Here is a 20,751-nt window from a genome sequence, read left to right as displayed (position 1 = left end):
AAAGGGCTTTGGCGCCATCTTGTGGCCATTTTAGGGCATTCCAGAAAGTGAAAATTGCACTAGCTGAGTTTTTGAGCAACTAGCTCAGGGATAGGTTTCTCCACAAAAACCACTAATTGGTGAATTTGTGAACCGCAACAACGCAACGGGCGGCTGCCCATGAACTGAATATGCTCCCAGCTCACATAGTATTAAAATCGCTGGGCTTTGGATTCTGTCCTCTCCCCCCTGCCATGTTAGTTGTTTACCTCCTGCTCAGCATAATTGTATGCTGAGCATATATTTGACGTGCATGCACTGACTATAGCAGGCGCTCCCATGCAGCTGCCCTGCTCCGCGTATGGTCCAGTCCATGTGTTGTCGCTTTCCCTTCCCCATCTACAGTGCGGTCCTCTCAGGCTTTAGGTACAGCACGTTTTGGCTACCAGGGACGCCGAAGCAACAGCAAAACCCCTCCAAACCTCCCCACCCCTGAGCCCCACCTCCGTCCCTTTACACACACAGCATCTGTCTGGCTAGCATACAGGAATCTACCCCCGCGGATACCATGGATGTTTTTATCTGCACACGAGGAGGCTGAAGCATCATGTGCTAGTGTTACGTGCGGCGCGTGTGAGCGTGTTTGCGCACGCGTGTGTTTGGTAGTCATGTCAGGATGCTACGACGGGGATCCGAGGCGGTTGTGAGCCCCCCAGTTGCATTCGGTGTGTCTCCTTCCTCCCCCCTCCTGGGCCTGCTGGGCAGACTGCTCTTCATGCTGCTACATGACTGGAATTACACCTTTCATATGAATGACATTGTGAAGCTGCTGAGGCAGGAAGTGGCGTGACTGTGCCTTCGTGCTCTCCGCTTGGGCAGCTCTCTTGCTTCTATGTTACCCGCCGTTAGCATCTGGACACCCTTAATTGTCCTGGCTGACATCGACGCCGACTGACTTCCCTCAAAGAGGGCTAAGGATTTGGTTCTTGGACACAGGGACCCAAAGGCCCTACTCCTGAGATACCCCGTCACCAGACACACACCCTCCCCCAAGAGCTGGACCGTCCAGTATGAAGAGTCACCCATGTGTCTACTCGGGGTATCCCAGCTTAGCCGTGTGTGGTGCGGGAGACCCCGACCCCGGGCCTGGGCCGTCCACCAGCCCCTTGAAGCGGGCCATTACTGACCCCTTACCGTCCTGTCTCGTCCCCGCAGAGGAGGCCTACCAGAAACTGGCCACTGAGACTCTGGAAGAGCTTGACTGGTGCCTGGACCAGCTGGAAACCCTGCAAACCAGACACTCAGTCAGTGAGATGGCCTCCAATAAGGTAAGGATGACCAGAAGTCGCTTTGTGTCCTGTGTTTCCTCATCTCGTGGCCTCGGGCTTTGTTTACTCAACTGCAGAGAGTGCCAATGCAACCGTGATACTCTGCCCCAACTCTGGTCTTGATGTTGAAGGGAGTGCACGGTTTTAAAAATCAGGAAAAGGAATTTCAGGGTTAGGGTGTCGATTGGAGGGGAGATTATAATAATCCGTCATTATCTGTTCATATCGACTGATGTTTGAAAATGGATTTTTACGCCCTAAAACCACAGTCTCCACAGGCAACCTGCTTATTGAATGGTGAGGGGTCACTCATACAAGATCTGCTGTCAGCCTCAGCTCACGCTAACTAACTCACACGGATTCACCATAGAGCGGCCCATCCTTGTAGCCTCAAGATGCCACTTAGACACATCCCTAACACAAAGACACACTAACCACCCTCTCTTAGGACTGGAGAGAGCCGCAGAAATTGTGAGTAGTTGACAACCCACCCTAGACATTTCCATATTTGATGAGCGGCATCAGCAGTTGAAAAACCCTGATCACAGCATCCCTACTAGTTGATTTTGAGAATCTAGAGATAATACTAGAGTTGTGTGCGTACAAACAATTGTTATGAAGCCTCTCCGTACTTTCTTCTCATGGCACAGGTTCAATTTAGCTCAGCCCCGCCCCAACATACAAAGCTTGCTTGACATCCTTCATACCAACTCCTATTTAGATGGCCCTTTGGCGACACCTTGTGGCAACTGACTGAATTTCAGAATATATATCTTTTTTATACATGGACATTTGAATGGTTTCTATCAGTTGAGAAATGTGGCTGGCCAAAAAGGTCTTCAGCACTCGCACATAAAGCATCATCTCAATTTTAAGCGTAAACTGTACATCCACACGTAACGCTGGCTGCGTGTCGTCTCTGATCATACGTCACAAATGACAGCCGCTCGTCTATTAGCATTGTCAGCACGTCGCTTCTACCGTGCCAGTGATAGCATCAGCGTGCAGCCAAGGAGCATGCTCAGTCAGTGTCAGTGTGTGTGCACGTGCGCGTGCCTGCGTGTGTGTGCGTACAGCACACTCCTTCTGAATGCTGATCATCTGCGGTGATGTCACACCTTGTGATGTCACCCCAAAAAAGAGGGGGTAGTAGGTGGGTTATGGAAACGGCAAGACAAAGGCACAAAAAGCGCTGATATCATCCAGTATTGCATACATGAGATCATATAAATGCGGGAGAATGTGTTCAGCACCCCCCCCCCCCCCCTCCACACCACCCAGCATCCGCGGCTTTACTATAGTTGGTTACCATGGCAACAGCGACGGGGCCTACAAGGTGCCCCGCTATCACATTGTAGCTGTTGCATTCACGTTAAGACGCAGCCATTTCTGATTTGTTGAATACAATATGGGAACGATAACTCCCAGCAGTTTGATGGCCTTCCTGTGAACATCCGCACTTCAGGTTTCGTTTGTCACTGTCATGTTTAATTTAATTTTATTTTTTTAATCCGACTGCTAAAAGGTAAAATTTATTCGGTCATTCAGAATTACATGTAACTTTATAAGTGATGCTGCTGACTCTGGGAAATCCTGTGCTTTTTGTTTACGTTTGAATTTAAAACAAAGATAAGTGAAAGATTTTTTTTTTAAGTTATCGTATATTAGAAAATTGATTGGCTGGCAACCGGTTCAGGGTGTCCCCGGCCTACTGCCCGAAGACAGCTGGGATGGGCTTCAGCACCCCCCGCAAGCCTTGTGAGGATAAGCGGATCGGAAAATTTGGAAAACTCAATTCATGGGAGGAAACTTTCGGGCTATTTCTCTGTTGAAGGTTTATTTAACTTTGTAAGACGTGCTGCTGAGCCTGGGAGGTCCCTGCACTTTTTGGGGGAAATTTTAAAACGAACATTACTGTTGTCTAAGATTAAACATAAACTTGAATATGGTATGTCACAAACCTGAAAATCTTCAATGCATCTGAACAAAGTAACGTGTTGGTGTTTCAAAATGACAATGACAATGTTTTCCCTTTTACTGCAAATGACTGTTGGGTCCAAATATCGGTTATCGGTCTCCTTGACAACGAATATCGATATTGGCCCTGAAAAAAAAAAGGAAAAATAAAACACATTGGTGTATATTGAACGATCTATATGTGTATCCATCTGAAACTGTGTGCGGAATGGACCCCGATAGAAACAGGCCACAGAAATGGGACTTCATTTGCAGCAGCAAATGTTTATTTATAATAATATATTGTGAATGTTTTTATAACGTTTCCTAAGAGCTAGTTCATTTGAAATCCAGCAGGGGGTGGTGTTGTGTTGAGGAAGAACATTTTTAATCTTTGTTTTTTTTTTCACAGTGATTCAAAGGTGACCTTAAAATGTGATTCAGAGTCAAATTTGAATTGGTCATTTGTAGATAAGGTTCAAAGAAATGCTTTCATACTTACATGTAATGTAAGTAATGTAAAAAAAAAAAAAAGTATTAGAATTGAGAAGGCTTGCATGTCGGCTTCACAGTGCAGAGGTACCGGGTTCAATTCCAGCTCCGACCTCTCTGTGTGGAGTTTGCATGTTCTCCCCGGGCCTGCGTGGGTTTTCTCCGGGTGCTCCGGTTTCCTCCCACCTTCCAAAAACATGCATGGCAGGCTGATTGAACACTCTAAATTGTCCCTAGGTGTGAGTGTGAGCGTGCATGGTTGTTCGTCTCTGTGTGCCCTGCAATTGGCTGGGAACTGGTTCAGGGTGTCCCCCGCCTCCTGCCCGAAGACGGCTGGAATAGGCTCCAGCACCCCCCGCGACTCGAGTGAGGATTAAGTGGTTCGGAAAATGGATGGATGGATAAAATTGAGAAGCTTTTTTTTGGGAAATAAATTTTGATTCATTAAACTATTATTTATCCACATTTTCAAGTTATTGATTTAAAAGCAGTTTACATAATCAATAAAATCAATTGACTCTCTTTTACACCAAGACAAAAACAAAAACAAAGCACTCAGGGGGAAAAATTAGCATATAAAAACTACAGGGGACTAAAACAAAAAAAACCCAGTACATTTATCATTCATTCATTCATCTTCCGAGGCCGCTTGATCCTCACTAGGGTCGCGGGGGGTGCTGGAGCCTATCCCAGCTGTCTCGGGGCAGTAGGCAGGGGACACCCTGAATCGGTTGCCAGCCAATCGCAGGGCACACAGAAACGAACAACCATTCGCACCCACACTCACACCTAGAGACAATTTAGTGTCCAATCAGCCTGCCACGCATATTTTCGGAATGTGGGAGGAAACCGGAGCACCCGGAGAAAACCCACGCAGGCCCGGGGAGAACATGCAAACTCCACACAGGGAGGCCGGAGCTGGAACCGAACCCGGTACCTCTGCACTGTGAAGCCAACGTGCTAACCACTGGACTACCGGGCCGCCCCAGTACATTTAGGCCTCAACAAATTAATTTTGTTAGGGAAGTTCCCATTAAGTAGACTAGCATTACCTAACAACCAAATCTTAGCATAAGGTACATCAAAATCAAAATTACATTGTGGATAGAATAAAATCTGAGTGAATGAGTTAACATCGTGAAGCGATCTAAGTACCATTTACCAGGTATGCCATATTTCATTTGGTCACAAAAAAAAAACCAAAACAAAGTGTTCATATTTCATGCCTTATCATATGTTAGTGGCAAGACTATTAGCATGTGCAGGTGTCGTTTAGAAAGGAGTTTGATATTTTTGGTCACCGTGCCAGAGAACAAATTGCTTTTGGGGCCTGGCTCAGCCTGGTGTGACACTTTGCAATTTGTACCCGATACTTTTTGTTCACACCTCCATTCCCAGCTATCCATACGTACGCGTGTGCGTGTGTCCCGTGTGTGTGTCTGCGATCAGCCATCGCAGTGGCCTCATCTGTTTTCACTGCAGCTGTAAATGACTCTCACCGCTTATGATGGGGTCAAATCAGAAGAGACGTATTCTATATTATGTTTTTACCTGACACTCACCATACACACGTGCACTTGCGTTATGTTCTATTTAACAATAGCCCTTTACGCTGTGAAATTGAAGTAGAATTTGGGTTTTTTACAGGAAAAAAAAGACAATTGCGTATTTCAATGCTTTTGTCAGAATAGCCCAAGAATCAAGAATTACAGCTCGCCCCTCGCCATTCTTTTCATTTATCTATTTCCAGGGTATTACTTAACTTTTGAGGCGCAGTTCTTTCTTAGGCAGTTAAACCACCTTGCCGGAGGTAGACACATTTTCACAAACTTATGCTGTTAGCTTAACTCTCAACTGAACTTATGCACAATGTGCTGTATGTAAAGTAAAAATGACACAAATTAGTAACAAAAAAAAACAATACACACAATAAAAGTCAAGTCAAGTCAACAGTATTTATAGAGCACTTTCAAACAGCCATCGCTGCACACAAAGTGCTGTACATGGAGCGATTTAACATACAACGAATCGGTAATAAAGGCGGTAGAAAGCACCAAGCAGTAAAATCAAGAACAAAACATGAAAACAATGCTAAGCTCATTCGAACTGCGCATCCATCAGACCTCGATGTGGCTCTGCTTACCGTTTCACTTTGACACAATAACATTTTTAAAAGTTTTCACCTGAACGATTTTCCCCTCAAGTCACGGCCAGAAAAAAAATGTCCGTGTTAATTAATTCACCGCCAATTCGTTTAATGCGTGTCACTTATGTCTCACAGTGAGGCAAAATAAGAGAACCACTCAAACCATTTTCAAAAAAGATTTCTTTAGTTGTCTGCCACCTTTGATTTCACGCCATTAATTGGTTAATTAATTCTGGCACGCTGACATCATCCCGGTGACTCAGTGTTACATGTGTGAGCTCAGCTTCTTTTATCATGAAGTCATTTTAGTCACCGCACTGTACACGCCAGTTCAGGTGATCACATACGTATGAATATGCACACACGTATGCCTCAGCACGGAGGCGCACGACGGTGCATTTTCCACAATTTTGGGCCAATCGCCCAGCTGGTGAGCTCAAGCTTACTTCCGTCCGAACCAATCAAAAAGCAGGGTGAGCTCACCGTCCGGTCGTGCCCCGCGCGCCGATTGGTTGCCGTCGCGTGGGGAGCAGCCTGTGTGCGTGGCGGGGGTAAGCTCGTGTCGCTCACACCCAGCCGAGCCAAGCACGAACGCAGGCAGGAAGGAAGGAAGGGAGCCAGCCCGTGACACAAATTTTCCGCCACTTCCCCTTTTCCTCTCTGTGGCAAGCCTTTTTTTTTTTTCATGCTGGCATCTCATCTTCCCGCATCCCTCACAAGTATGCTCCCATCTGATCTTTGGGGGAGTCGCATTCCACCTGATGTTCCTCAGCGGATGCTAGCAGGATGTGAAGCACCGTGAAGACTTTAAGCTTTGGAACTTTGCACATTTCACATTATCTTTTGTGGATTTCACCCTTTTTTGTTTTGTCAAAATGCCTGAAGCAAATTATTTGTTCTCTGTGTCCTGGGGATACATTAAGGTAAGATGCTATATCAGGTGATGATTTGACGCTTCATTGATGGAAATGCTGAAACCATTTACATGGAATTAAATGTTATTTTTCCACATTTAATGCTTGTCATTGCATTTACAACAAAAGTGTTTTGTGACACGGTGGTGGAGCCATTCACTAGGGAGCTTCTTCTTGTTGTGCGTCACACAGCTTTTCAGCATCTGAAACACTTGTTAATGTTCATTCATTTATGTACATGTATTTATATGTTTGAGTCACGCGTATTCATCAGTTATTCAGTTTTTCTTTTTCAAATCACAAAAGTGCTCCTCACGTGACCCTTTGTATCCATTAAAAAAAAAAACATGTGGGTGTTATTCAGTAGGAAGTCAATAGCGTACAATGATCTATTTCAAGGGATCCAAAACCGATTCATGTCCCTCCATTAAAATGCATACACCATGTTTAGCCTGAAGGAAGTGTTTTTTTTTTCAGACAACAAGGCTTCCTTTTATTTTTCCTTTTTGTTCAAGTAGGTATTGTGGCGCAGTTTTGCTCTGCAAGCACGATGGAAAATCCTCTGATTTTAAGCACCCTCTATCCATCAAATCACAAAATTATCTCCTGTCACTCCAGAACACGAATGGTTGTTCGTCTATGTGTGTCCATTGCCTACTGTCCGAAGACAGCTGGGATAGGCTCCAGCACCACAACCCCCCCCCCCCAGACCCTTGTGAGGATAAGCGGATCAGAATATAGATGGATAATTTGACAACATTGTAGAACAAGTGATCAATAATGTGATGATCTCGACCAAAGAGTTCCTGCTGTTGACCCATTTTGGACGATGGCATGCTTCTAAATCTTTTGGGGAAGGCCCTTTGCTGTTTCCACTGGTGTGGAGAGCAACATCCATAAAAGTGTGGGTGGATAAAGGTGTTGTGGAAGAACAACTTCCAAACACCTGGATGAATGGATGTGCCACAACACTCTTGTATGTTTTGTTCATGCATGAGTGTTTTTCTTGTTTTTTTTTTTGTTTTTTTTGTATGTCACATGTCGCGTCGCGGCGCAATGTCTCCCTCTAACAAGATGTGTGTGTTATTTTGCAGTTCAAGAGGATGTTGAACCGGGAACTGACTCACCTGTCAGAGATGAGTCGTTCTGGGAATCAGGTGTCTGAGTTCATCTCCAGTACTTTCCTAGGTGAGGGAGTTTTTCTGGATTCGGTATAATGCGCGTTTTTTTTTTCTTTCTTTTTTTTCTCCATCAACTCAGATAAATATCCAAGTTCTACTTATTGGCAGGTGACATATTGTGGCTGATGTTCAACACAAAAGAGACTTAGAATTGCAAATACATGTTTTGCTCTTGGCACTTTTTCTCACAAATCAACTATTTATTTGTTTTATTTAAACATTTAATCTTTTTTTTCTTGGTGAATTCTGTAGTTTTGTAACTTTTTGCTGGTTTAATTTTATTCAGATTTTGCGTCGTAACGTAACTTGATGTATTTTAATAATTTACTTGTTAGAGTGTCTCTATTCTACTTTAATAGTTTCTGAAAATATTTTCACTTTTTAAATGTATTGTTCTTTTCTCTTCAGTTTTGTACAACTGTCTTAATTTAACTTTAGTAACTTCTCTGAAAATGTTTTCATCTCAGTAAGTTTTATTTTTTTGGCCTTCGAATTGTTACCTTTGTTGTAAAATTGCATTTTTATTCTTGTAAAATTATCATTTTCGTCTGACTTTTTTTAATCTTAAAATTGTGTGTGGGTTTGTTTGTTTTTTAATTTCATTTTATTTTTTTTGCAATTTTACAATTCTCCAAAACTATTTTTTTTGTAAAATAATGGCATTTTTCTCACCAAAACACTTTTTTATTATTTTCAAATACTGTATATACATTTAGTTTATTTATTTATTAATTTATTTTTTGTGAAATTATCTTAATTTACATAATTTGATTGAAAATGTGAGCTTCATGCGTGTAGTTTCATCTTCGTTTGGTCTTAATCTCCTCTCAACTTTTTTGACTGACTCTCCCGCCTTTTGTAGACAAGCAGCACGAGGTGGAGATGCCTTCACCTCAGTCTCAGAAGGACAAGGAGAAGAAGAACAAGCCCATGTCTCAGATCAGCGGCGTGAAGAAGCTGCAGCACTCATCCAGCCTCACCAACTCCAACATCGCTCGCTTTGGCGTAAAGACGGAGACAGAGGACGAGCTGGGCAAGGTACGCTCTTCGCTTTTTACTGTAAAATTGACCAAATGCTTTCAGCTTCGAGGAATTGACACAACCCTCAAGGGAAAAGTTCATTGCTTGCCTGCAGTTCTAACTTTTTAACAATAGAGGGGGCTAAGTAGACAGTGAAACGGCTTTGAGCAGATTGAATGCGGCTCAATTGAGTTTTTATGGAGACTGGAAATTTGGATGCGTAATTTGGTGCTGGTGAAGCTTCCGGGCAACTTGTTTCTTTTTTTCCCAGCCGATTGTAGGAGTTAAAACGTTTAGAAATTAAAAAAAAAAAAAAGGAACACCATGAATGAATTAAACGTTAAAACAACAGGAAGATGGCACCAAAGTAGCACTTCAGTTGTGGCCGTTCACTGGAGAATGAAACTATGTCTCTTGATTTCCCACCAGGAGCTGGAACACGTGAACAAATGGGGCCTTAACGTTTTTAAGATCTCGGAATTCTCCGGGAATCGGCCACTGACGGTCATGATGTACACGATATTCCAGGTAGCGCTTCTAACCTCCCGCCACCAAGCGGTAGGAATTCAACTTTTGGATTTTAAAAGCTCTGTGCTGCTTGTTTCAGGAGCGAGATTTGTTAAAAACCTTTAAAATTCCACTGGACACCTTTATCACCTACCTGATGACCTTAGAGGACCACTATCACGGCGACGTGGCCTACCATAACAATATCCACGCGGCTGACGTTACACAGTCCACCCACGTGCTGCTCTCCACGCCTGCGCTTGAGGTCAGGACCACACACGCGCACACATATGCACTCATATGCACTCATAAACTCATTGCAAGGTTGTAACTTTGTTTAAGATAAGATATCCTTTGTTCGTCCCACACTGGGGAAATTTACAGCCTCCAGCAGCAAGAATGTATGTAGAAAGAAGAAGTTTATGTAAAAAGTGCACTTTTAGTCTTGTAACATTGTAAGTCCCCCCCCCCCCCCCAAAAAAAAAAACCAAGAACATCTTCCCAATTCCGGGAGTGTTTTTCCTAAGAAAAAGAAAGTTTTTATTCTGATTATATTTGAATTTTTTTATGAGTAAAAATTACCTTTTTGTGTGACATTGCGACTTATATGGAATTACCATCTTGATTATTGAAGCATCATGACATTGAGGGTTTTTTAACATATATTTTATATTGTCATTATATATGGACTTTTGAAACATCTTCATTCTTGTTATTTTAAAAAAATCTTGTATAATTACATCCCTCATTCTGTAACATTGTGCCTCTAGTCCCATAACATTTCGATTTTTTTTTTCTTTTAAAACATATCTTTTTGTAACTCTGACTTTTTCCTGTAAATTACATTTTTGGTCCTTCAAGTAGCACTTTAATTTTTCTCCCGTAAAATGACATCTTTAGTTTTCATATGTCTGTTTTGCTTTTATTTAAAATTATATTTTTTTTTTGTCTCATAACGCAGTGACGTTTTCCTCTGGCAACATGACCCCCCCTACCCCAACCCCCTCATAACACTTTGCCTGTGTTCTTGCCAGTTTTTATTCTCTGAAAGTGATGTTTTTTAGTCTCGTAACACTGTGTACTCAAGAAGAAGCGCGTACATGTGCGCATACACACCAGCATTAACGCCCCGGTGAGCACGCCACAATCAGCTTCAATCAAACCTGAGCTCACTCCAATCAATGACTCGTGCTTGTGGGGATATTTTTAAACCGGTGGGTTTCTGATCCTCCACCCCTTCGCTCCCTGGCTGGCAGGCGGTGTTCACGGACCTGGAGATCCTGGCCGCCATCTTTGCCAGCGCCATTCACGACGTCGACCACCCTGGAGTGTCGAACCAGTTCCTCATCAACACCAGTGAGTCTAAAAGCGGCACTTTTTTTTTTTTGGCACCTACGTCACGTTTGTTCACACGACACACTGTTCTAAAGTGGGGAGTATGCGCTTGCAGACAATACACACAGAGATACACACACGTTTGTGTAACAAGCCATTTTCATATTCGGGGGTTATTTTAGTGCCTGGATGATCGAGAACCAGAGAGTATACAACTTTGAACAGCAAAATAGGAGGCAAAAAGTGTCTGGAGAGAAAATTATATCATATAATGCTAAATGCATAGTTAAAACAGGAACAGAAATAAATTGTGATAAATTACAACATACGTCACACAAGAGGAGTGGACGAGAAGACAAAAATTATATTAATATAGTGTATTGAATATTGACAATATCGGTAGAAATGTCACTAGCTCATTATTTGTTTGTTTTCACACTATAGTTTTGATTTGGAGATCTGCACAATAAGTGTTTCCAAAATGGCATGAGAGTGGAGATCTCTCTTTTTCTTAAATCAATTTAGCTAAAGAACCATACAACTCATTCAGAAAGAGTTTGAACTGAAATATATTATATTATATTTGCTTTTTTTGAAATAAGTGACTGTTGAATTCGTAATAAGTGATAGTGAGAAATTAAAAATGTTGGTGATATAAAAAGAAAAAAATAATAGTTCATTTGTTATATTGTCATATTGTTCTTGTTTAATAAAAACCGTGCTTCAGGTCCTGTAAAAAAAACATTGCTCCTCAAAATGGAAAAGTTGTTCCTCAAATGAAGTCACTGCTCCTCAAAGAAAAATTGTTAGAGTATTCCGAGCCATGCTTTGCTGTAAACACTCCCATTACTAGTTGTACAAATACAAATGTTGAAGCCCCCGTCCGCCACACACACACACACACACACACACACACACACACACACACACACACACACACACACGTACAAATGTGATGTCCATGTGCCGGAGCACATCTTCCCGTGTGTGCATGCGGTCACGTGTGATGACAGGTGACCTCGTGCTGCCAAGCGGGGTAGACTGAGTTCAAAGTGGACCGTCAGTCGTGCTTTTCAGCTACAATTCAACATTATTAGCCACTCACGCTAACAGCTCTTCTGGGAAACTAAGCAGAGTCACTAAAAGGACAACATGCTTCCTGAGATGACTTGAATGAAATGGCACAGCCATTACAAATGTCTTTAAGTCGTGCTTTTTGCTGGCAATCATCGTGGACTAGCCAGGACACCCGCCATGTCAGTGCTTGCATCAGTGCCAAGTTTCCTGCTCAGAGAACATTTCTCCTTACTAATATAAGAACAGCAAATAATTATTCCTTGTAGTTCCTTTAAATAGGTTTACGCAATAAGTAGATGTCTCGTCATAAATAGCCATCTTTCTATTCATCATTACCAACTAGAATGGTGATTAATGGTTCTTATTTTTAGAGGCGCGCCCAGGCCACGTCACGTTAGCTTGAGCAAAAGTTCAACGCAACCACAATTGCTTCGTATTTCTTTAAGTCTGAGCACTGCAGTTAATCCGCCCATTTTTCCATTATTACCTGCGTCAGTGATTTATAATCTCTTTTAATGTTGTTGCACCAGCCGGGACACTTTCAGACTTGGCGTACCATCAAAGGTTACAATTGAATTACTCTTACGTGTGAAAAGAAAAAAAAAATATTCCTTACTTTGTTTTCGTAGCATCTTTCGTTGTGGACCCAAAGAATTGGCTCGCTTGCAGCTTAACTGTCTATATGTCGTGAAATAGTAAAAGTGGTGTGGTGTCCTTCCCGACAGACTCTGAGCTGGCGCTGATGTACAACGACGCATCCGTGCTGGAGAACCACCATCTGGCCGTCGGATTCAAGCTCCTGCAGGAGGAGAACTGCGACATCTTCCAGAACCTTTCCAAAAAACAACGACAATCACTGCGAAAGATGGTCATCGACATTGTGAGTGCAAAAAGACCTGTGGGAAAAAAAATCTATATCTATCTATCTATCTATCTATCTATCTATCTATCTATCTATCTGTCTATCTGTCTATCTGTCTATCTGTCTATCTGTCTATCTGTCTATCTGTCTGTCTGTCTGTCTGTCTGTCTGTCTGTCTGTCTGTCTGTCTGTCTGTCTGTCTGTCTGTCTGTCTGTCTGTCTGTCTGTCTGTCTGTCTGTCTGTCTGTCAATCTATATTGCGGTCTAGCTTGCTAGCTAGCTAACTATTTCACTGTCTAGCTAGCTAGCCATCTAGCTAGCTCTCTCTATCTATCTGGCCTTCTATCTTGCTAGTTAGCTTAGACACTGAAGTTGTTAGCATTAGCAACGATCAGTCTCTTTGTCTGTTCTTTTGTCCATCCATTTTCTACTTCAATTGTTTAAATTAGTGGACCAGGTAGGGCCCCTCTCAACTCACACACACTAAAATAAGCAATGCGCACAATTATTCCTGACTGACTGTTACTTTAAGTTTGACTGTACAGTATAGAGTAGTATTGGACCAGGACACCTCTACAGTTATGTTAGCCCTCACACTTATTCATTATCATTATCATCATTATCTACTTCGCGGGCCCGGCAGGATATCTTGCATGTTATGTTCCAGCTAGGTTTGAGTCCACTTTACAGTTGTGTGTAGTGTGTTTCCCTGTGTTTATTTGTTTATATTCTTCCGATGAGTCATCCTGTGCTACTTTGCATCTTAGGTGTTGGCTACTGACATGTCCAAGCACATGAATCTACTGGCTGACCTGAAAACCATGGTAGAAACCAAAAAGGTGACCAGCTCGGGAGTCTTGCTTCTCGACAACTACTCGGATCGGATACAGGTCCGCTCTCAAATCACTCATTCTGATCAAAAGATCCATGGAAAACTACAATGTATCTTTTTTTTTTTAATTGTGGACTTGTTTTCTGTAGGTCCTGCAGAACATGGTGCATTGCGCCGACCTGAGCAACCCAACGAAGCCCCTGCAGCTGTACAGGCAGTGGACCGACCGCATCATGGAGGAGTTCTTCAGCCAGGGCGATCGCGAAAGGGAGCGAGGCATGGAAATCAGCCCTATGTGCGACAAACACAACGCCTCTGTCGAGAAGAGCCAGGTGAGACTCTCCATTTCACTGCAGCACTGCAGAAAACTGCCTTGCCTTGCGTCACTGCGTTTTGATGTTGGTCGTTACGGCGGTACTTACAGACAATGAGGTACTTTTTCGGTAGTACTCGGTTTAGAAGTACTGCTTTAGTGGTTTATGATTAGTTGGCGCAGCCAGGTCAGGTATCATGTTGTGTTAATGCCGCCCGCACTCCCTCCCCCAATGCGCAGGTGGGTTTCATCGACTACATTGTGCACCCTCTGTGGGAGACGTGGGCCGACCTGGTACATCCGGACGCTCAGGACATTTTGGACACGCTGGAGGACAACCGGGAGTGGTACCAAAGCACCATCCCCCAAAGCCCCTCGCCCACCCTGGGTGAGCCCGAGGACGGCGGGAGGCACCCGGGCGGGGACAAATTCCAGTTCGAGCTGACGTTGGAGGAGGACGGCGAGTCGGACACGGAAAAAGATAGCGGCAGCCAACCGGAGGAAGAGGATGAAGAAGAAGAAGAGGAGGAAGAGGACGAGGAGGAGGAAAACAGTTGCACGGACTCCAAAACACTCTGCGCGCAGGACTCGGAATGCACTGAGATTCCCTTGGACGAGCAGGTGGCGGAGGAAGATGAGGTAGCGGAGGAGGGGGACACTTCCTGCTCGCAAACGTGTGTGGTGGAGGAGGAAGAAGAAGAGGCGGTCGTGGAGGGGAAGGAAGATGAGGAAGAGGAGGAGGAGGAGGAGGAGGAAGTGAAAACTCCTGACACATAACAGCTTCGGGAGTGATGAACTGCTCTTCTTAGTAATGATTATTTATAGAATTTTTATTTTTCTTGGGGGGCGGGGGGGGTTATGTTTTTATCTGACTTGTATGTTCCCCTTTTGCTGTGTTCTGACACTTCTTTTAAAGAAGCCGTCAACTCAAAAATTGTCTTTATATGTTCTCTACAGCCCCACGAGTCTAAACATGGCATTGTAATTAATATTGCGCTTTTTGGAGTAGGAATTGAGCGGAAAATCCACCTGTATTTATCTCGGGGATGGCGGCCATTTTGCCTTGTACTGACACCTGCTGTTGACTGAAAATGACATCACAGTGCCCAAGGGCTTAGCTTACGACTGTCATGGCTCAGCTAATTTCTGAGTCACTTGACAGTCGGCAAGTTGAGCTTCTTCGGATCTGTGATGTCATTTTCAGTCGACAGCAAGTGGCAGTACAAGGCAAAATGGCCGCCCCATGAGATGGGTAATAACCGTTGGATCTTTCTGCTTAATTCATGTTGCACAGATGCAATATTAATGAGATCATGTTTAGACGAGTTAGGGTGTATAGAACGTATGATGGTGAAGACATTTTTTTTTTACTTGATTTTACGTTCAAGCCTGCTCTAGACTGTAGCACACAAGTGAAAAGATGACAATGCAAAATTTCACGCATACTCTCACGAGGCCATTCGAAACGTGTTCCGAGTCCACTTGACTCAGAAAGTCCAAAATGTTTCGGAGGGGAGCCCTGGCTCGGCACGATTGAGGCATGAACATGCAATGCCGACGTGTCATACGATTAATTGCGCAATACAAAAAATATAAAATAAGTCAATCAAGAACAAATACATGGTTAAAAAAAAAAAACACGCACATGCAATTCTCATGTCCTATGATGAATTCTTACGTTCATAACAATTGCCATCTTACGCAATCAAAATGAACAGATCCCCACAAGTTCACTGACGCACGCGCAATTGACACGTCACGCGAACAAGCGTCTTGCTCAACAGAAACAAACAAAAGGGGGGGGGGGGTGTAAATCATCCACCAAGTGGCTCCTCACACCAGTTCACCGCCACTTTGCCCATTAGAAATGAAAACGGACGACGAGTCAAAAGGGAGAGACAAGTTGGGGCAAGTGCGGCCACGGTTTCAAATGGCCTTTCGACTGCAAAAAGGCCTACAGTACGGATCAGGCTACAACCGCCACACAGCACACGTGAGCGCTGCTCAAACATGCCAAGTGCACGTCTGGTTTCAACATGTCCACTTAATGGTACTCGGTCCCTTTTTCTTTTTTTTTTTCTTTTCTTTTTTTTTTGCACTCAGGAAAACTTTGTATTCCTGTTCACACTGAGGTGCCGTATGTCCATCCTCTGTTCTTCTTCTATGTTTGCGTGTGTGATGGCCTTCGGAAACACATTACGGATGTGGAAGTCTTCCTTGGAAAGCAGAGAGATGCTGTCTGTGTCTTGTTGACTTCTGATCTTTTCTACACTTTTGTTTTACTGAGTGAGAGCATATGATGTCTTTTTTTTCCTCTCTCTCTTTGTGTGTGTGTGTGCGTGTGTGTGTATGTGAGAGACTCTCGTGAGGCGTTTGCACTTGCTCCAATAGCATTTATACTCCTTAATATACTCCCACTCAGCTAACTTGCTCGGACTTTATGATTAGCTTTTCTTTCGACGGCGGAGGAAGTGAACTGAAAAAAAAAACAACAAACAAACAAACAAAAATAAGTTGAAGTGGGGTGAAGCCTTTAAATCTTCTTGTTGCCTACCGTTCTTTTTGAACACATCCTGAAACAATGCAATGCTTTGTAGTCCATAAAATGAAAAATAAGCACCTTTTTTTTTTTTTTTTAGCTTTAGGTAATGAATTTTTGCTCTACGCAACTGGTAACCATGTAATGCGATTAACGGGCTGATTTTCTTTTTTCTTTTTTGTCACTCCTTGTTTGTTTTGCTTTTATTTTTTTCATCACATTCAAGCCAGTCACACAGTTTTATTTTATTTATTTATTTGTATTTGATTTCTTTTTAATTACTTTTTGTATTTTTTTTATTGTATCAGATATTTTTGTTCCATTCAATATTGTTTTGATTTTACTTAAGATGATGTGATTTATTTAAAATTTGCATTTATTTTTTTTTGCATTTCTCCTCTTTTCACTTAATATTTTTTTATTTTACTCTCACACGCCAACATGTCTCCCACACTCATTACACTTTCACATTTTCAACCAAACCAATTCCCCCCACCCCTGTTTCCACACATTTATTTTTCCAAATTTTATTTTTTTTCCTCCCTTTATTTGAATCACACAAAATTGCTACAGTAAATAATGGCAGTTTACCGTAGCATAAAAAAGGTTGCCCGTTCTAAAATCCGACTATTATTCATTTTTGACCCCCATCTTCATCTGTGCACATAAATTATCAACAGCAGTTACCAAAAAACGGAGAGGAAAAAAAAACACACTTGAAGACTGCACACTGATTTTTTTTACATTGTATGTATTTTATTTTACTTCATTTGAGCTCTCATCTTTTTTTTTCCTTTGCCAAATTTCTTTTTTCCCCGCTTTTCCATTTTTCTTCTCATACTCACACGATGCCCTTACTTACCTATAATACAATCTTTTTCGGTTTAATCGCTGTTTACAAACATGATATTTATTGTTGTGTATGTACTATATAATTATTATTATTAATGTTATTACTATCATAACACCGTTTGTTGTAAATGGTTGACTCTTAATCATCCCTTTTGGTGATGGTGTGGCTGTAATCGCGTACCTCTTGTTGAGAGAATGTGTCGGAGAGTTGGGGGGGGGGGGGTTCATAGGTTGCTTGGGAAGTGGGAGCTAGCCAAGGGGGGGTTTAAGCCAAATTATTTTCTTAAAAAAACTAACTTGTTCCTTGGCCCATGGGCTTTGCCTTAAATTCAACACTGTCACCCGTTTTTTATTTTATTTTATTTTTTCATTTTCTTCTGCTGCTGCTGCGTTTGAAATATACGGTGGCTTACAGGGAGAAAGTCGCAAAAGTCAAATGTTCATGTTGTGTTGGAGTTGGAGCAACGGCATATACCAGGAAAAACGAAACGTTACAATGTGTTACAATAGTTATTAAAATAATGTCATCAGATAGTTGTTTTTTTTTTTTTTTTCCAAATTCTTCATGAAAGCAGATGACTGAAATTCGGAAACAGACCAGCCAAAAATTTTAAAGGGTTGTTTATTTTTAAGTGTTTACTATACTATTTTTCATTTATTCAAACCAAATAATGGCAATCGATTCTTTCCCCAACAGTTTTTATGGAAGCAAAATGTTAAAACAAAATTGACATTTCGAAACATTTTTCATTCATTAAATTGGCGGAGAAAGAGTGACAATAAATCACAGCATTCGTTCAAACAAAAGAACAGTCATCAGCTTTTGTAAAATCTTGGCGAGAAGTGGGGCAACCATTTTTTTAAAAATCGACATAGTAAGAAAAAAAAGTCAAATATTTTTAACATATTTAGCAATACTTTGAGTAAAAATATTTTAAAAAATTCAAACAAAATGTACTGTAAACTTTGCTTTCACAACATGTACATTTGTTTTGCTTTTTTGTTTCTGGTACTTCTGGGTCACCGTAGCGAAGGCCTCACCTCTTGAAATATTTCCTCCCCCCCCCCGAGTTCAAAGCCAAACTTTTACCCATGGAAAGCACACAGCCTTAGCGACACACACATGGACACGCACACATGCACACAAACACACACCCACACACACACACACACACACACACGCACACGTGCACATTCAGCCGCTGCTGCATTAAATTTGGCTGAAACACTGACAACGTGTGTGTGCGTGTTTCGCTAATGCACACCCATCCTTCCTTAGGTCCTTCCTTCCATCCTTCCTATTTTCTTTTTTTCCCTGCATCCCTGGCAATAGAACCAGACTCTCCAGCTCACAGAGACGCTTCGTTTGACACATATACTGTAGATGCTAAACAGCCCTGGCCCAATGGAAACAGTCTGTTCTTTTTGTGTGTGTGTGTGTGCGTGTGTTAATTTTTTTAACGGTATTAAAGGAAAAACACAAACTGTAACTTAAAAAAAAAGAAAAGAAGAAAATAAAAAGATGTTCAGGACAATTATTTTTGGGGGGGTCATGTCTTCAGAATGCCAACTTGTCTGGACGTTTCACGGGACAATTCCAAATGTTATTTTAATGGGATCCTTGTTGATTGCAGTCTATTGGATAGAACTGTAGAGCATACGACTTTATGTATAAAAAGTGAAAAAGAATGAAAAAAAATGTTTTATATGCAATGGATTAATTAAAAGCATGGGTTGATTCTGCCTAATCTGGGTATTCCATTATTTTCTTCAATAAAAACAAACTACGCATTCATTTAATTAATAAATTTTTAAAAAATGCAAACTAAAAGCACTGTTCATAAAGTGCTATGCGCAGGCTCAACACTAAGTGGCGCTGGAGATTTGGCACGACTGTAATAGTGGCCCAGTCAGAATGTGGACATCACACGGCAAATGAACACTCAGGAGCCAAGCAAAACATTGAATTTGTTTTATTTCCTACGATGTCAAACACAACCTTCTCTCACACTTTGTCATTTGAGATCCACACAGATAATATCTTAATTCATGGCATAAAATGCTAACAACATCACACACGCACACGCACTCACACACACACACACAAATATGCACACACAGCAGTCATAGTGATGGAGACACTATTTACAGGCTTTTAAAGTCATAAAATATTGCACATATTGGCCCATTTGCACATCACGGCGAGCGCTGCAAGAATGTTTTTTTAAAAATCCGTTGACATAGCATTAATATATATATATATATATATATATATATATATATATATATATATATATATATATATATATATATATATATATATATATATATACTCTATATACTCTATATTTATTTCTTTATATTTTACTCTATTTTATTTATACTGGGATATAAATCTACTTGCAAGGTCATGCATTTTCCTGCAATTTTGTTGCCTCTGTACAACAAAGTTAAAAGGGGTGTTTGTTGTTTTTTTCGTTTGGCACACATATTTCATTGACTGAAGTGTTCTAACAACTCAAAAGGCCTTGAGATCGGATACAGCTCACTTTTGCAGTGCCTTCAGCGCCCGCTAGCGGGAGCTCTTGTTCCATTAGCATGCTGACTCACAAAGGAAGCAGTAGCTGTATCCAAATTCAAAGGCTGGGTCCTCCGAAGGCCCGCATTTTTTGGTTTTTTGGTCGCATGACGTCACGTCCGCACGCGTGTCTAAAGTCACATTAGGCGTGTACATATTCGCCACGGCTTATGCGGTCCACGGAGGCGAGATGAGGAAGAGCCTTTGGGGGTGTCGAAGGACCCAGACTGCGAATTGTCTTTCTAGAATTTGGAAACAACACTTCGAAAATGTTCGGAGGACGCAGCCAGTGAATTTGAACACAGCCTATGGCTGTCGATTCCCCCAAGCCCACCCCATCCCCAATCTGTGTCGTACCATTCCTCTACTGTTTCACTGTTACAACATCAAAAAAGTCTTGCAAATCTTGTCTTTTTAAGGTGAAAACGTATTGATTTTTTTCCTTTCTTGGCAGCATGCTCAAAAGGGGCTTTGATGGAGTACAACATGTGAAGAAAACAAAAAAACGCAAATGGGAGTCAGGCTGTGTTGGGTGCGAAAAGGCCACTTTTTTGTCTGAAAACTCCCAAAAAGTTCATGCACAAACACACACGAACTCCTTAAGAGCGCCCTATTTGGCAGCCTAAGATTTAAAGGGGACATATGATGGAAATTTCACTTTTTTATGGGCTTGTATCCAAATAGTTGGGTGCGGGCCCAGTCATCAAGTATGACATTAAAAACTGTCTGCGAGCCAAAACAATCTGATTTTAGCCATGTTGTGATGTCACAATTTGGCTCATTTATATAGTTACCGCCCCACAATTACTCCACCCATAACTGGCAGCTAGGCTTCTAAAG

At 42.0% G+C, this 20,751-nt stretch overlaps 1 protein-coding gene across 6 annotated transcripts in view; it reads left to right on the top strand.

The window, feature by feature from the left end:
• Positions 1-19,081, top strand: part of pde4d (phosphodiesterase 4D, cAMP-specific) — a 166,985-nt gene extending 147,904 nt beyond the window's left edge. For 5 of the 6 annotated variants that reach the window (XM_052068453.1, XM_052068452.1, XM_052068454.1 and 2 more), the window contains 10 exons: positions 1,195-1,307; positions 7,910-8,003; positions 8,859-9,034; positions 9,446-9,544; positions 9,624-9,788; positions 10,780-10,879; positions 12,661-12,815; positions 13,565-13,687; positions 13,779-13,961; positions 14,183-19,081. In XM_052068453.1, the coding sequence (XP_051924413.1) occupies positions 1,195-1,307; positions 7,910-8,003; positions 8,859-9,034; positions 9,446-9,544; positions 9,624-9,788; positions 10,780-10,879; positions 12,661-12,815; positions 13,565-13,687; positions 13,779-13,961; positions 14,183-14,719 (1,745 nt within the window). In that variant the 3' untranslated portion in view covers positions 14,720-19,081. Of the gene's footprint in view, positions 1-1,194; positions 1,308-5,819; positions 6,825-7,909; positions 8,004-8,858; positions 9,035-9,445; positions 9,545-9,623; positions 9,789-10,779; positions 10,880-12,660; positions 12,816-13,564; positions 13,688-13,778; positions 13,962-14,182 lie in introns of those variants that run through there. The other variant, XM_052068457.1, reaches the window with a different exon arrangement.
• The last annotated feature ends 1,670 nt before the right edge of the window (positions 19,082-20,751 follow it).

This window comes from Hippocampus zosterae, chromosome 6 (genome assembly GCF_025434085.1).
Source record: "Hippocampus zosterae strain Florida chromosome 6, ASM2543408v3, whole genome shotgun sequence".
In the NCBI taxonomy this organism is placed as follows: domain Eukaryota; kingdom Metazoa; phylum Chordata; class Actinopteri; order Syngnathiformes; family Syngnathidae; genus Hippocampus; species Hippocampus zosterae.
This window is presented reverse-complemented; position numbering and strand designations above follow the sequence as displayed.